Source organism: Phalacrocorax aristotelis, chromosome 5 (assembly GCF_949628215.1).
Source record: "Phalacrocorax aristotelis chromosome 5, bGulAri2.1, whole genome shotgun sequence".
NCBI lineage: Eukaryota > Metazoa > Chordata > Aves > Suliformes > Phalacrocoracidae > Phalacrocorax > Phalacrocorax aristotelis.
Window position 1 is genome coordinate 62,581,331 of NC_134280.1, and position 17,890 is coordinate 62,599,220.

Consider the following 17,890-nt stretch of genomic DNA (forward strand, 5'->3'; position numbering starts at 1 on the left):
CTGATTAAATCATTAAAGGGAAATACAAGACAATGAACATTAGCCACTTAGTTCATTTCATAAATTCTAATAATTAAAACTGCATGTGCAATAATAATGGCTATTCCAGATATCTAAGTAAGAAAAATGCACCTTTGATATGTTGTGGCATAGGCATAATGAAAACATTTCGTTAATGGAGGATCTATGTAATAAGAGTTACCATACAGATCCTGCAGTTGGCAATATATAAACACATTTCCCAACAGAATTTCACTACGTCACAATTCATTAAGAAAATTGGCAATAACTGACAAGATAGGCACAAAATGGATTTTCATGTTGCTGGGATGAAGTATGGCTCCCAGCAATTAATGGTTTTAGTCATATTAAGCAGATAAATAATGCTATCTGACATTACAGTATTTCACATTACACTAAAATTTTGTAACGTTTGCTATAATATGACTTGAAATATGTTACCTAGGAAAAAAAATGTTATCTCTGGAACAGTCAAACCCCATTAGAAACCTTAGGTTTGAAAAATCACAATGTTAACAGTTATATCCCCTAGCAAAGGTTTGCTTTCCTTAAATAGTGTTAAATTTAAACCCAGAAGCTCTAGTCTCTTTTGGAGTTGCTCTTCCTTAGTGCATTGAGCTTGAAAGGAAAATTTAATGCACAAAATGTACTGTGCATTACTAAATGTTGGTAAGTGAAACACTATGAAGAGCTGCAGAAAGAAGAGGGTAGCCTATGGAGTGAATTCACTTCAGTGATATTTATGTTCTCTCAAAAAATGTTTCTATATGCTGGTTATTCTGGTTTATAAAAAAGCTCCTAATCTTAGTATGATCCCATTGCCGTTACAGTGATTGATAAATAATTTGATTATTTTAAATCTCATTCTAGTTGGCATGTTTGCCTTTTTTATAACTGGATATAGTCTACCTGAGTACCATTCTTTTTGTGTAAAAAAAAAAGATTTTACTGTAAAATACTATAGGTCTAAATTTCCAGTTCCTGTTTGCATGAGTAACTCCTCTGATGTTAGCATTGTTACGTATGTAAATATAGTTTTATACTGGAAAATGTCCAGTGTGTTCCAAGCAGTAACAGAAATTGAGAACAAACATGGGACCATGATCTCTCTCTCATGTGACACTAATTCTATTCCAAATTCTTTGAGTAACGTGGAAGAAAATGTGATTGCTTGTCAAAGCTCAGATGCAGTTTTTTGCTGGGACAGAATGCAGTGGATTTGGAAGTGTCATGTTTAGCTGAAGGCAACGATGCTTAGTGTCTCAGCACCCAACTCCCACTGAATTTCAACAAGAGTTAGCAAACAACCTTCCCTTGGGCTCCAGTGAAAATCCTTGGCTTAAGTATCCAGTCTAGGCTGCAGTTTCACTTGCAGGAAACAAGCTTTTTTGGAGGTCTTTTAAGGTATTGTTTCCTGAAACAGCAGATGATAATGTAAGTGCAGAAAGAATACTGCAATTCTGTTACTAAAATATAAAAATGTTAGAATTTAGTATCAAAGAACTACTAAAAAAAGTTCTCAAGACTGTTAGGATTTTGAATACAATAAACCTTTACAAATCCAAGTCATAAACGAAAGAGATCATCTTTTACATGTGCCAAGATACAATTTTATTGCTTCTCAGATAACACTGCATTTAGGCATTTATTTAACTTGAGGGTACTGGAAGAGCAAAAACAGTTCGCTTATGTCTTATGACATTTGTCCCACTGTATGTTAGTGGAAGAGGTAGGGACTTTTCAGAGACACTGCTGGCAATGTCATAAGAAGTGCACACCAAAAGCTTAATAACTGTACTAGCAAGAACGTGTAATCTCTGCCAGACTCTGATATCTAGATTTAATTATCTTCAATTGGAAGATGCAAAATATTTCACCACAGTTCTTACATGACCTTATAAAAATGACACAGTTCATGGAGGTCACATGACGATTTTCACAAATTTGTTTCATTGCTGAAGTACATCAAAACGTGGGAGTCTCAAAGCTCCTCTCTGGATGGTTGTGTGATCACCAGTGTGTGATGCAGTACACCAAACCTTCAAGCAACCTCCCAGTGAACTGTGTTGTAGAGCCCTAAGCTCCTAGTGTTAGTGTTCAGAGCAGATTCTAGTGATAGCAACAGCAACTATGTATATTAGACTTATTTCTAGCTTTTTGTTTTTTAATGAGGTGAAGAAGAAACAGTTGATGCCATATGTACAGCTGCTGTTAGTAGATGACCACCCAGTACTGCAGGAGCTGCCAATGACCCAGTGATTTGGGAACTACTGGCTTTAAAGGCTTGGTTCATGCTTTCACATCATCTCTTTATGCTAGTCTGTGTTAGTGTTATTGCACCTTCATAGTATCAAAAAGACGTATTGGTTTTATTGTGCTTATTTTAAAACCAATACATCTAAAAACAACCAAACTTATCTAAGTTGGGTATATAAAAATATACAAGTAATAGCTCACATTATACAGTAAAAAAGAAAGCACCTGTGTGGAAAGCTTACCCTTTCTTTAGAAGGAAAGCTGTCTTCATGTAGTTGCTTCAGTAACACATATTTATACGTATATACATACAAAACCAGAATTTTAGCCACATAAATCTGTCCTCTTATGTGGTATAGAAGACAGAAGGCCCAGAGGGGTGATATGTCTCATTCTTTCTCCATCACAGAACTGCTGCCATTCACACTGTGTGAACAAGAGTATGGCTTGGGTAAAGTGCGAAAAGCGTGAGATAAAATTATGCTCCATGTGGCATAATTCCTCCCAGGAAACAGCATAACCAACAGCCCACAAACAATTGTACGTTATTCTGTTGTCAGAAGGAGCAGCTGTCACTATGAACTCTACATCCCTCATGAGGAATGCCAGTGCAGGGTGTTGAGCCATGTGTGTTGTCTCTGCCCTGCGATGGGGGTTAGAGAGAAGGGCCAGTTGTATGTGTTGCACTTGTAAAGCTATGAGCCAGAGGGCGGCTGGATACCTTCTTCAGCACCTCTGGCCCAAACTGGGAGAGAAAACGTGTGGAGAAAAAGGTTGTACATCTTGTTGTGTCAAACCTTTTCTCTGGATAGGAGGGTCAAAGTATAACTCTAAATTGTTATATGCTATTAAAAAAGATTACTAAATAACTTAGTCTGTTTAAACATTAGGTTTCTTTCTAATCCTAGCTGCATTTCACTATAGTAAACACAGGTATTTGAAGAAAATATTTCACTATTAAAGATCCTTGCAATTATGTTTTAGAAGTGCCTTTTCCAGGTCAGACTCTAATCTATTAAAAAAATTACCTTTTTATGTTTTCCAAAATAAAACTGTAGTAATTAGATATTGTATTTAACCATGTGAAAAGAGTAAAAAGCTATTTCTACGCAGTTTCTGAGGTAATAAGCTGCATGTTAAAAATATATTAATGCAAGTCATTCAGTTGTGAGTGTGTCTCTTGTCCCTCTTCCCCAAAAGGAGGGGATGGACACAGTGATTTTAACAAAGTGGAGAACAGATCTGTGGCATACTGGTTGGTACACTGTATCATAGTTCATCATGGTTTCTTGTGAGGTCCTCCCCATAATTAGTAGCTTGACTTCCAACAAACATATTCCAGTTGTCTAGAACCTCTTCTTTTGTTAGTTTTTGATCCTGGTGGGAAGAAAATAACATCTCTGTAAGAACATTTTCAAAGCTAAGTAAGAGACATACCAGCACAGACTTACAAGAGCCCTGGGAAATAGACAGCTCTCCAAAGCAGCAGACTGCAGGTTCAGGAATCATTGTAGCTGTCATGGTGAGTGAAATTTGGACCCCAGTGGAAGACAAAAGTCCCACTGGCTTCAGGTGGGTCGGACTGCTAAATGAAAGTTCTTTGTAATTAATTCACTGCCAAACAGTATACGGGTTATCTGGTACACAGTTTTGCCCTGTGGTTTGCTTTTACCTTCCTTACAGAAAAAATTAAAATCCTCTGGTGTATTTTACAGAGGATGGTTGCTTATGTTAGCAATTTACACACTCTCTTTGTAAGTGTTTTGGTTTTCCAGGTTCCAGCTTCACTCACATTATACTTCTGAAGATCACCATTTAGGATCTACTGAACCATTAATCTCCCACGTTACAGGAAGTGGATGCATTGAGCCAGTCTTTAAGTCAAAGGTGTGTGCTTTGATTATAGAAATGGGGGGTTTTTTACTATGTAATGCATCTTTAATTTTTCTCTTGCTGTCTAAATTAGCATATAAAAACCATGACCAATCTTAAAAGCAAAAAAGATATTTCTACTGTGTGAAAACTTCCAAGTTTAAGATGATAATTTCTTATCTAACCTAATGAAAGCCACTTCTAGAGTTGATAATCTACATTTTATTACTTTTACTTTGTGATTCTAACCCTACTGACTGAAATTAGCATTGATACATTAATGGACTAGCAATTCTAGCCTCTAAAACTCCATTTAAAATGTACTCATAAGAAAAGCTATTAGGAATAATTTCTTGCTAGCTGATACGCTTAAAAAAACACACCACCTTATATAACTTAAAAATATATATACTAGAACACTAAGTACCTTGTCTACATCTGATTCATAGACTAAGTGCCTGGCTTCAGCTAGTGCATGATCATAGTCTTGTGGGAGAATCCAGTGTTGAATCTCCTCCTTGTCCATCTTTCCATCCTTGTTGAGGTCACGAAAATCTGAAAACTGTTCACGCTCTGTAATCACCCAGTCAGGCTCGGGTCCACCCTCTTCATTTGCAAACATATCAGCTGGAGAGGAAATAATGGTCTCATTTGAGTCATATTTAATTTGCAAATTATGCACAAACTAAAGACATTTGCACAGTGTTCCTCAGAGGAAGACTAAACTTTTCACTCTTTGCACAGCATTGCTTTGTACAGAAAATGAAATGTGGGGTGTAAATAGAGTAGCTGTATGTATCTTCTCTCAGGCCTATTTCTTCACTGCTGGTGATCCTGTCCATTCTTAGATTGCCCTTGTATCGTAACCGTGCACTGCTGATGAGGCGAACGTGAGACATGAACGTGTCCAAAGGCCATCATCCACTGAATTTCAGAATGAAAAAAATTCTTTAAGGATTTTTAGTTAAATAGCAATCATAAGCTTTAGTGCTGGGCTCCGTCACATGGGGAGAAAGGAACTCAGCACTTTTATCTTGTCCCTGCCAGCAAATGTCTTTGTGGATAAGATCAGACTCCAGCCAGCAGAGTGGTTAAGGCAAAAAAGGCACAGGGGAAATTAAAGAAAACAAAAATTGATAAATGGAACTTGAATGCTTTTGTTCTGCTTTTAGAGTTCTGTGTAAGAGAAATTCATCTTAGAAGATGAGTCCTTTTTTAACCATGCAGTGCTGCAGCACAGTCCAGTAGAAGGTATTCTTCTACCAAGAAAGACCTGGAGAAGTCATTATGAATCAGTGGTGCATTCTGTGTGAGAAACCACAAGCAGTGCACTTGTCATAGATTGGTACCTTGGGACGGAGTACCATTTGTGACATAGGATGCATAGATTACATACACGAGCTGCTCTGTACGTCAGTCCTGTGCTATATTTAAGAAGCCTGAGTAGGAAAATGCCACAGTGGCAGAAGCTATCTGTGTAGAGTTGGGAGAGCAGCAGTGATTATTAAGAGCAAGTGATTTATATCTGTTCTTTACAGCATAGGCCTTCCAAATTATAGGCGTCCACTTTACTCTTCCTGTCACTGTTGGCCATTCATTTCCTGCTTATCAGGGCCACTTATTTTTCAAGTCTTCCACTTTTCTATTTTTAATTAAAGCCTGCTTTGTGATACTACTCCTATGCCTTTTGGGTTTGGTTTTCAAGGATGTGCTAAGGAAAAGTGCACCCTGCATGGATGGTGCCAGGGCCAGAGGCTGGCTGTTATCTCTAAGATTAAATGCTGCTCTCAAATCTAGGAATAACCTCCCCCCAGCCTGCAGTGTGAACATGTACACTAGGCTGAAGTTCTCTATTAGCAGAACTGTCCAGTGTCCCTGAAATACTGTTACCTGCTCATGCACAATAAGAATTTAGTTCTCTCTGCTTAACATGGCTAGGGATAATTTGCACTGCTGCTTGTGTGAAATCTAAAAGAAATTTTGTAAAAGACAAAATATGAGGAAGGAAGGAGGAGGAGGGAGGAATTGTTCTATGACCTTCAGGAGATTTCTCCATCAAATGCCGGATCTAGAGACTGCAATTTTTGCACTTTTTATTGTTCCTTATAAACTACAAAAGAAGATAATTGGTTTTCTGCTTGTTTTTTAACTCCAGCTTAATCAGAAATAAAAAAAAAATCTGAAAAAGGGAAGTAGGAATATTTTAAGCAGAGTTTTCCTTAACTCGTGAAGAAAACTTCAGACAACACATTCACTTTCTTTTTTCATTGTTTAAAGTGCAAATTATATTGTTTATTTGAAGCAACTGACACGTCCTGTCAATTTGATTTTTATCATCCTTGCCAATGTGGGGTGATCGTGACTAGAACATTCGATGTGCCTATCTATAGAAGACAAGAAAAAACACCATTCACATGGTAACAAATGTTGACAATTACCTTATAATTATATGTAGGTGATGTCAGTAAGTGAACTGAAATTACTGTGGAAATTATGCTGCTCTGATATTTCAGTCATAAATGAATAGCATTCACATTCTGAGGCTAAATATAATGTACAAGGAATAGAAACCCCCTGCCATGAATTAATGTGTGTATATTGTTCCTGATTATATGTGAAATGATCTTGGTAGCACCACTAGAAACAGAAAGATTCATCTGAGTTTGCACCAATGCTTTCCTGCTGCTACTTACTTGATCTAAAACCCATCAAACTGAGTGCAGTGGGAGAAGTTAGCTGTCAGTATCACCATAATGATTCAAAAGGCTAAAATGTATTATGTACTGCTGATCTTTAGTCCTGCTTCCATTTAGTCTTCATAGGTCTAAGTGCAGGACAGCAGCTAACTGGCTAATGTGACTAAAGTTTGTGCAAATTAACTGTGACTGATCTGCTGTTGATGTTTCCCCTTTTGTTCTCTTTCAGACACTGCAGTAATGCACAGCTGACTTTCACGCACTTCACAACTTTGAGAATATTAAATCTTAGTGCTATTTTTACGCAGGTCATTTTTAATGCGTCCTATATTTTTAGAAGAAACATAATGGCATCACCATACAAACCATTAGAGAAGTATGGGTTCTTACCTACTAATTAAATTAGGAAAATAACTAGTAGAAAAAGGTGATTTTTCTTTTATGCAATGTGTGCTTCCCAGCTATCTGGCATAGTCAGTTACCGTTCAAACTTGGGAAGAGACCAATTCACTTTCTGACTCTCCTGCATTTATAAACAATGCCTTCAAAAAGCTGCTAATGTGGTCAAGCACACACCGAGTATTCCTGTCATGAACAATATTTTTCCAGCCCCTCTTAGCCAAATTATAGACTAAGAGGATGATCTTATGCTGGAAAGCATGAAGAACCTTTTGCTGGTGATGATGCTATCTGCCTAAAATGAAATTAAACTTTCTGGATTGGATGGTTCATTTAAAATAGTTGAACTGGAGCACTGAAACGTTCATCTTTGGATTGTTAATAGTGCTGCAAATTTGAGAGAAGACAGATAAATGGACTAGAGATTATATAAGAAACAAATCTCAACACTTACCAATGTACTCGTCTTGATCCACAAAACCATCCTCGTTTTTGTCTATGTCTTCTAAGGTTTCCTGGAAAATAGTTTTGCATTGAAGTAATCAAGAGAGAACTGAGAATTTTGGCCACTCACCTCTTGGATCATTTAATGTTTGAAGCCTTGACCTGCCCTTGTACAGAAGCAAATGTATTCTCACTGATTCCAATGTGATTGTTGTTTACACACTGAATATACAAATATCCTTTCATATTGAAAGAATTTGCTGCACATGAATGAACTGGACACCACGCTTAAGTTTTAAGTTAGGGGCAGATACAAGCTTGCATCAAGCACTTCCTTTTATTTTGGTCTTAAGTGCACACCCCAAGACTGTTTCTTGATTCCATTTAGGAGCTGTTTAAGTGCATTTAACAAGTCTTTCTTATACCAAGAGCTCTGAAACAAGTGAATTTCATGAAAGGTATCCTTTTTTGTTCCCCACTTGGCTATTATATGTGCGTGTCTTTCTAAACCCTGAATGGGAAGGTTAGAGAAGCATTTCAATGTTCATCAAAAAAGTAAAAGTAAAAACAATGGCATTGGTTTTGGTCAGCTTACTAAGACCACGATGTTTTTCATATGCTCAAACTCCTCTGGGTGAAGGAAAGCAGTGAATTCTTCACGAGTAGCAGCTAAGTCCCCATCCAGATCTGCAGTTTTGAATCGTCTTTCATCTCTGGGCAACATTTTTTTAAAACTGTGCTGATCAGTTGCATCTTGGAATTCTTCTGGATTTTCTGCAAATTAATCAAGATGATCTCAAAACTATATACCTTTTAAAACATACTACCACAACAAAGTACCCCAGTTTGCTGTTAGAGTCTAGAAATACAAAGGCTTATTGCCAGAATAGCTGCTGTGTTAAAAAGGAACTTCTTTCCTGTGAAGTTTTAAACTCAGGATTCAAGCACTTTGATTTTTAAAGGTGACTTAGTAGTATAGGTAAGTGTCTGAGTAAGCCTTCTGTTGGAATCCATGATAATGGATTTTGCAGTATTGTATATCATCCTTCATAGATTTACTTTTTTTTACCCTGCTTTTACAAGCACTTTAGGCAGTATTTGGGTAGATTTCATTCATAGAAGTTTTATTCTTCTTAGGAATAGGTATGATCTACACATCCTTTCAGTTTCAAAAAGCAAGCAAACCAAAGGAAAGTGGTTTCAGAAGCTGACAGACTGAAATTATCTAAATGCTACACTTCTGCTACAAGGAACCTAACAATTATTTTCAGTTTAAAACAATTGCATTTTTCCAGGATGTTCAGTGGCACAAAATGAATGGTATTTGATATAGTTTTTAAAATAGGATCAATAAACTGACTTCAAACATTAAAAACACTCATAACAATTTCATAATTCACATGTTGGTAGACAAACACAGGTGAAAAGGCTAGGCCAGGAATCACAAACAGGAATTTTAAGTGTGCGTTAAGACAAGACCACAATGTAGTAGCTGTTCTCCAAATCTTGGGGATTACAGAGAGCAAAGACAAAGAGCTGAGAAGGGCTCCCAGGGATACTGCTGCAGGGATGGTGTGTCAAATACTTCCTTCCACAAAGGTAATAAGCTCCATTTTAATCTAAGGTAGACTTTGGAATTATTACCGCTACTAGAAGCTTGCTCCAGAAACTGCCTCTATGGTAGGTAGGTAGTGTCTTCTCATTGCCAGTATTAATGGTCAATTAATAGCTATTTGTTGTTCTGTCCGTATTGCCCTTCAGCTTTAGCGATCTCTTCTCCTCCTTTCCTTTCATTAACTTACAGAGAGCAAAGGGAATGTATGTGGAGGAAAAAAAAGGTTGAGGTATATTTTTTAATACGTTTCTTTTGCCTGATTTGTTAACGATTTTCATTTGCAGTTGATCACAGGCTGAAGCATGTTATTCTGCAAGAACTATTCTAATCAATAACTTTGCCATAGCTTAGGCCCATCCTAAAGTTTTTAGATTCTAGAATCTTAAGAGTTTAGAGAAACGGAATTAACAAATACCGGCTAATTATGCAATGTATTATTTTTTACCTAAAGTACCATTTTTAATGTTAAAAAATATATCTATTTCTAACTGGAGGAGACTTTGTCAGTACATTTAATAATCCCTCTACAAAACCTTGTGTGTTTTGGTGACCCCCGTGGAAATGGCTGCAAGAAACAACTAAGAAGCGCTTTTGACCTCCGAGCATCTATAAAATTTAATGCTATTTTCAAGAGTCCTAGATGTGACACCAAACTCCTGTTGACTGTAAGGCATGAAATCATGCCTTATAATCTCAATAGTCTTTGAGCATATAATCTGAAAATATTATCTTACCTAGATAATAACCATATGTGGCTTGTTTGTATTCTTCCCAGGCAATTTTATTGTCCTTGTTTAGATCATAGTCTTTCCAAACTTTAGCCACATTTTCATAGATATAGCGTTTTTGTACCCGTTTAATCCAGTTTTTTAATTCCTCAGTTGTGAGATAGCCATCTTTGTTGTCATCTATTCTATCCACAATTTTCCTGTAAAAAGAGATCAGCATCCTTAGGAGTTGACAGAAAAACAAACTACATGTCAGACCAATTTTAGTAATCTTCATCTGGTCCTGATTTTCCACAAGAACACAGTGCCTAAAACTTATAAAACTGCCCTACTGGCTAAGGCTTCCTTGCATTTTGCAGATTATCTTAAGGGATATGTCTCTACACATTATTCAATATTGCTATGAATAATTAAAATGGAATTTGCACGATCAAAATTAGTGAACAAAGTATCTCAGATAATACCTGAATTTCTTAGGTTTTATCTACGAACTTAGGGAGGACCTCTTCACTGTTGATAGGGAGTGGCCATGCTGGGCTCAGAAAAGCAGACACTAACTTCACCTCAGGAGAAAGCCTGTACTGTAGCTTGCCGGAGGAAGCCAGGGCAAAAAGCTAGGATTTTGTGGACATCTGCAGTTTCTCCTGTGGCTTTCCAGGAGACTGGCGCTAGGGTGGAGTGAGTTACATGACTGTGTAACGCTGGGCATGTACACCATGTACCATCTTCCCTTCCATTCCTATTCCTCCACTTCTGTTTCTTCTCTTTCTTTCCCAGCAAAAAGCAATATTACTTGTGTTGCCAGGAAGGCCTGTTACTAGCTAAAGCAATAGCTAGTCTGCAGCATGTCTCCAGTCATTGCTGGCAGTTGGGCTATAAGCCACTGTCCTGTGTAAAGCTCCTAGCCTCAAGTCCTGTTCCAATCAGGAGTGAAGGTACTTCTGTCTTTGAAAAGTTCTGCACACAGGTGCAGATAAAACTGATCTGAGAAACTACATTAAAAAAACAAAAGAAGAGGCAACGCTCTCCTCTGCCATTTAGGTCCTCTGCAACAAATCTCTCAAGGCATGCCTGTAATTGCTAAACACCACCAGTTTGGGTTTGACCTTGTAAAAACTTGTAGAAAGCTCTGTCCCAGCTACAGTAGTAGACCAGATGATAAAAACCTTTATCTAAAATAAGAATGCAGCTTTAATCCCATGACTTGTAGGTAAAGTTGTCATGGCAGTATTATATTCTGGGCACTGACCTATAGGAAACTATGTACCCTGCTTTTGGAACTGGGGCAGTTAGCACTGTGTTTCTTCTGCATATCCAGATTGGCTTTAGGCATATCAGCTGTTTTAACCCTTGCATCATTGCTCATGAGGTACAGGAGTAAACTGCATGTAGTTGCACTGCACCTAGTTTGGTGACCACCCAGTGGACAACTCGAGATAATCTGAATGACCATTCCCCATAGGCTCAATCACCATGCCTATGGACTAGTTCTGTATCACTGGCAAGAAGTGGAAAGAGCAGGAGTTGACTTGTCTAAATCCTGACTTGAGATTCAACAGGTGAGCTCCCTAAACCTCCAGGCAGCCAAAGGACATGGGGGAAAGTTCTGCACTTTAAGATATTCTTTGCAATTCAGCATCTTGGTTCTCCACAAAGAAACCGACCCTGGACAGCTGGAACTGCTCAACTAGCAAAGCAATGTCTTTTTCCAAGCCTTAGTTATGAAAATGGTAAGTAGAGTCAAATGACAGCAGCAGCCTCTGCTGAATTTCCAGCAATCTTGTGCGAGTCTCATAGTATCAGACTGAATTTACAAACATGCTACCTTTGAGCCACGGGGGAAAAAAGGGCCTGCTGAATTTGCTTTCTGAAGTAGTAAAGTATGAATTAACTGACTGGAAAACCTTTTCTCTTCTGTATAAATCTAATGGGGAATTGACTGCCAAGGGTCCCTTTCACTACACAGTGGTCTGTATTTGTGAATGGATTTGCCCCACAATGAATTTAATTGATTTAGCTGATATTTCTTTCTATTGTTAAATGTATTAGTTATAATAAATGATTCTGCTGCTAATAGCTCTTTGGTATTTTTAACATGAAGGAAGTCAGGACTGTTTACCAGAAAATATTTCATGCCTCTTCACTTGTAGTCTTGGTTTTATAGGTCCATTGCATCCATGTGCACTACTTCACTCTGCTTCCCAGTTGAAGATGGGGACAAATGAATAGTCTTGCCTACAGGCTCCCAAAGACATGGGTAAGAAGCTATTGTATGGACTGTGGGCCTCACTTTTTATACTGTTAATTACCTGCAAAAATGCCTCAGGATCATTCTAAGTTTTGTAGTGGAGCTAATATTTACCGATCAGTTGAAAAGCTTTAGAGCCTTTATTTTAAATAGTTAATTCTTGAATACAGCAACAATTCAAGGAGCACGTTAACAGACACAAAATGCTACCTCATACACAGGAATTTACATGCACAAGTGCATGACACCTGAAAGCTTACCTTCTCCCTTTAACTTAGGTGGGATTGCAGTCAGAATTAGCTTCCCACCTCATAATAAAGAGGCTAGAGGGCACATGCAACAAGTAACATAACCTGCTATTACAGAGATTTAAACTGCCAGTCTGCAAAGACATCTGGTGATTAAACAAATTGGGGCAAGGAAATCATTGCTACAAAGGGGCTGGAAGAGGAAGGCTTCTCCTCTACCTGATGTCAGTGAAACTGTATGCTGATAAACTCTGGCCTTGGCCTGTATAAAGAACAGAAACATTTATATTGTGAGGATCGGTAACCATCTTCTGCGTTCTCTGAAAATGACAGGCCCATCACAAATGGGGGGGAGAAGGTTCAGAGGACTGTAGCTCCACTCCCCTCCTCCTTAGCCCATCTCCAGTCCCTTAATGCAGTCCTGGGATGCTGCACCAAGATTACATCATACTTCTCCGACACCAGGTGAGGTGTGGTACTGCACATGGGTGGTCAACATGCGATTCTTCCCTTGTAAAGTGATTCGGTGTGAGAGGACAGGAAGAAGGGATGCCCCATCACGGAATCTGTCATACAGGCAGTTGCACTCCCAGGTCATGATACAATTATGGGATTCCAATCCCAGCACTGGTCACTGGGATGACCAGTGTGCTGTTGTCCTTCCTAAGCAAGGTAAAATGACTTACAAATGCAGCAGCACGCACTTTGGTTAGAGCAGCAGACTATATGTGCCTGTTTTCTCCCAGAAAGCATTTTAAAATAGCCTTTAATTAAACATTAAAAAAATATTTCCTAAAAGCCACTCACTCGCTCAGAAGTGACACTATTTTAACCCTCACTGCAGAGGTTGCCCATATCAGAACTGTTCTTCTCAGTATTATCTGATTATTAAACCACAATAAAATGAAGTTAAATGTTTTAAAAATCCTCTCTCTCCTCTACCTCCCAGTATGATATCTAAAATTACAAGGTTAGGAAATGCTGAAAGTTATGAAACTGTCCTACAGGGCCCCCAGGAACCACATCTCTGATGTTCTGCTGCACAATGCTCAGCCCACAATGTGGCTTTTGGTCCTCTGAGAGATGTTTCAGTCACCTCCATTTAAAAGGTCATTGACTGTGGCTGTAGCTTAACATGCCTGTGTCACATCACCAAGGTGCACACAGTGAGATCGCTAAAAGTTAAGCTTTCTCCCTTGCTCAGTTAGCATTTGTAAAAACTGTTTAAAAACAACTCTTTTGTTAAATCATATCTCCAGCTGAAATATCTGTACTTGTGTAAGTGTAGAGCAATTTGAAAAAGGCATGTCCATTTTAGTGATACGCTTTATGAGAATCTAAGTCACCGATCATGTATGCTGAGAACATGGTTTCTTTTGCTCCTTCTTGAAACAATGTGGGTGAAATTGGTCATTTCTGATAACCATTTTGTCTGTTTACTCACTGAGATACAGGCAGAAAGTAGTGACAGCTTCCAGAAGGATCAAGAGGTCAGTCTGTGGGATAAGTGACACTGTACTAAGAGTTTATGATGAAACTAGACAGACAATAAGTACCACTCCCTATGGGAGTAAAGGCAAAGCTAATCTTAGTGAGAACATGTAGATATTTTAAATTATTTTCTTGTTAGTAAATACATTAAATGATCTTTCTTTAACTACTGTTAAACTTAGTTCTAATTAGTGATCTGACTCCTTGTAGGTGTAAAGAGGGAGAAGCAGTAAAATAAGACAACTGTTGCATGGGCTCTGTTCTTGGCGTAAAGAGCAGCACGGAAGCCAGAGCAACACTGCAAGACAGCGGGCAAAGATGTCACAAGTGGAAAAGCTGTGGGAAGATGGCTTCAAGTGGACTTGTAAATGGAGCTGTGAAGAAGCAACAGTTTAAACGTGATTCAAACTAATATGGTTCAGGCAAGCGACCCGCAGGTAAGAGCTGTAGCAGCAAAGCCCTCCAGCAGCGGGTGAGGTCTGTCCAACACGGGGCACAGCACCACACGCAGCAGCTCCCCTCCACGAGGCTAACTGCTGTAGGACCAGAAAAGGAAGGAGAGAAAAACGCAGAAGTGATGAATCGTTGGCTGCTCGTTCGCAGAATCAGCGGGGCGGGGAAGAAGTCTAACCGAGGAGGTATCGCTGGCCGCACAGAGGTACAGGGTACTCCAGAAGCCCCTCAGGGCGGGAAAGGGCCAGCCTCCCCCGGGCCTCCCGCCTTCGGCCGAGCCCCCCGCCCCTGGCCCCCGGCAGCCCCGGGCCGCCTCCCTGCCCCGGGCCGCCCCGCCGGGCCCTCCCCCTGCCACGTTTCCGCAGGCCGCTGCGCTGTCGCGACCGGTCGCGGCGGCCCCCGCCGCCCGCGCCTCTTACCCGAGCCGCTCCCGGCTCTCCTCTGGGCTGAGCTGGTCGAAGCTCCGCGCCTCCTCCTTGCCCAGGAAGGCCTCGTGGTCATACTGGAAGCCCGGCCGGTCCTCGTGCTGTGCCGCCCCGGGCCGCGCCCGCTCCTGCCGCGCCGTCGGCTTGCCCAGGCCGACTGGCGGCATCAGCAGCGCCAGCAGCAGCGCCAGCGCCAGCGCCAGACCCCAGCCCGCCCCGCCGCTCGCCATGCCCCACTCGCCCAGAACGCCGCCACGCACCCCTCCCCGGCGAGTACCCCACGCCGCCCGCCCAGGCCGAGGCCGGCCCCGCCCCGCCCCGCCCCGCCCCGCCCCGCCCCGCCCCGCCCCTTCCCTTCCCGGCCGGCCAGGGGGCGGGGCGGCAGCCACTGGGCGGTGGGAGCGCGCCCCGCCCCGCCCCGCCCCGCCCTGCCCCGCCCTGGCGCCACGTCCGCAGAGGGGCGCGAGACATGCAACGGCCGGCGCGAGAACCTAGCGGTTGCCCAGCGAGCCTGACCCGTTCGTCGAGAAAACCAGGAGAAACCCCGTCAGGCAACTCGAAGTGGGGAACTTCCAGTCCTCTTTCACTCATTTATCGTCATCGTGTTCTAGGCTTAGGCTGTTGAAAAACCACATCACCTCAAAACAGTGGGTCATCTATCTTTTCTCTGTTATTCTGTATGGTTTGTTCATCCAGAGTGCCAGGCTGATGCCTCTGCTGTCATACTGAACTGGTTAGGAAAGGACAAAAGCATGACTTTTTTCTTTTCAAGACAAGTAACAAAAAAAAACCCTGAAACTGCAGCTCTGTCTTGAGTGCAACAGCAAGCTGACACCTGAAAAATGTAGAAGAAAAGGTTGTCAGCACTCCCACTGAGGATTTTTATCATGACAGGGTCACTATCGCTGTAAGGGAAGTGAACTCAGGATCCTGAAAACTGCAGGAGAGAGAAAGCACAAATCATTTAGCATAGGGAAAGGTTTTGCCTTTTCCTTAAATTATAATTTACTTTGCTCGAGAATATAAAAGTCTCTAGATAGAGGTAATTGAAATTTGCACCTAATATATTTCCTCTTCCTATGCTATATCCTTAATTCACTACCAAGGAGGGTTGTCATTGTATGCAACATGTTGTATGTCAATGATTCTGTTGCTAAGGGGTCTTGTTTTAAACTATATGACCAAACTGTGCCAATAAGCATCTCCCCTCCCCAGGCTTGTCTGTCCATTGTTACTCTGGAGCCGAGGGTACTACAAGTTTCAGATTGCAACATCTGACTTGTCGGCCCTGTCCAAGAGGATATAAACCATATTTATGATGTGGCCTTTGGCTGTACCACCAATGCTGACATGGAAGACACTGCACCCAGCCATGGCCTCCCTTCCACTGTTGTCACCCCGGTAGACACCCTTGTGACCTAAACCTCATATGCAGCTGAACAGTGTCTGGCACAGGGGTTTACTGTAATGACAACAAAAAGGTGGTGTCAGAGATTTCCACGTTTGCTCTTTCCTGCCTTTTGTGACTTGCACCAAGTGTGAACAAGAGCCATGCAGGGCTCATGGTGTTCTTGCCTCAGAACCATCAGTGACAGTAGCAGATTTCATTTAGAATTTAACAAATATGTTGGTTTCTTCCTTAAGTCTAGACAGAGCAAAACACCAATGCAGCCTTTTCCCTTCAGTCATGCAAGCTGCCCTTTGCTTTAGGCCTGGATGGACGGTCCTGTAGGTGTGTTTATACGTCCTCAGGTGAGCAAGTGCTTCAAGTGTTGTTTTGGTGAGAGTCGTGATATACACATGTGGCAGCTTAAAATGGTTCAGCTGATCGTACCAGCTGTGTCTGAGTTTACAAAGCTAGTGAGATGCAACAGTTTTATCGTCTGGGTTTTTTTGTTGTTGTTAAGCATATGGTGATAAAGTTTTCATTAACATATTCAGGAATCTTATATTTGTGCAATAATTCAGATACTGCTCATTTTTTAGTCTCAGTTTTCTAACGTCCTTGTCCCTGATTTCTACATCTATAATGTAATTTCTAATGTTATTCCAGAGGTTAACGGTGTGTTGAGCTGCTGAATTTCTACCTTCTTGATCCACATGGTGCTAGATTGTGCTGCTAGTTAAGAGGTAAGTCATTTGCATTGGTAACAGGCATGTTTTACTGCCCATTCACCGCATCAGTGTTGTAACATTGTAGCTTGATGTTTGATGTTAGTAGCAGAGGAATGTGAAGTTATTTGAGGGATACGGGAAATGAATCTGTGTGTTCTGTTGTCAGAACAATTTGGAGCTGCTCCTGTGAGAAAAGCTACAGTAATAGCAATGCAGGATGGGCTAAGTGCGTACAGGGTCACTCATTTGAAAGCTACCAAACATTGGGACGGTTTGCTGCAGGGATATGGGTTTTGGCCATTGGAACATTTTAATTTTGCCCTGATTCAAGTGTGAACGAGCCCTGAAATGCAGTGATGTTATGAAAGATGAGAAATCATGAATGTTCTGGTCCCTCTAGACTTGGTTCAGGACTATTGGTAATAACAATAAAAATTTGATTGATCCAACATGACTTTTGTGGAAAAGGAAAGTTATTGTGATTACTTGTCCTTAGAGGGCTGAAGTCCTAGATTTTAATGCTGAGAATAGACTACACGTTCAGTCAAAACAGTTGTTGATCCGGTCAGTCTTAGTGTTGCCAGATTTTTGTATCACTCAGACCGATGTTTACAGATTTTGCCGTTGGGCTATTGTGGCCTCATCAGACACCTTAAACTCTCATTCCTCTGTGAAAAGTCATGCCTTCTATGCCTCCTTTTACTCAATTCACAAAATGGTAGAAGTTTTCTCTTTATCCACAACACTTGTTATTAAAATACTGCATCATTTTCTCTGAGATATTGGTATTTTCTGTTTCAGTAGTATTACTATGAACATCTCTGATGAGAGGAACCTACTGCTACTGAATGATTAATATTAATTAGGTTTAGAGTTTAA

General features: G+C 40.6%; 1 protein-coding gene across 1 annotated transcript; it reads right to left on the bottom strand.

Moving 5' to 3' along the window:
- Positions 1–1,608: 1,608 nt before the first annotated feature.
- RCN1 (reticulocalbin 1) lies at positions 1,609–15,205 on the bottom strand. The gene is made up of 6 exons (XM_075094916.1): positions 14,891–15,205; positions 10,038–10,231; positions 8,284–8,462; positions 7,699–7,759; positions 4,577–4,776; positions 1,609–3,654 (listed from the first exon to the last, which is right to left on the bottom strand). Exons 1-6 carry the CDS (start codon positions 15,124–15,126, stop codon positions 3,547–3,549), a joined length of 978 nt encoding a protein of 325 aa, XP_074951017.1. The 5' UTR covers positions 15,127–15,205; the 3' UTR covers positions 1,609–3,546.
- Positions 15,206–17,890: the final 2,685 nt, after the last annotated feature.

Coding starts and splice junctions, on each gene's coding strand:
- RCN1 (XM_075094916.1), bottom strand. CDS start 15,126: ATGGCGAGCGGCGGGGCGGGCTGGGGTCTGGCGCTGGCGCTGGCGCTG. Junction 7,760..8,283: donor TGAAAAACATCGTGGTCTTA/GTAAGCTGACCA, acceptor ACTATTTTCCAG/GAAACCTTAGAAGACATAGA. Junction 4,777..7,698: donor GGATCAAGACGAGTACATTG/GTAAGTGTTGAG, acceptor TTTCCTCTCCAG/CTGATATGTTTGCAAATGAA.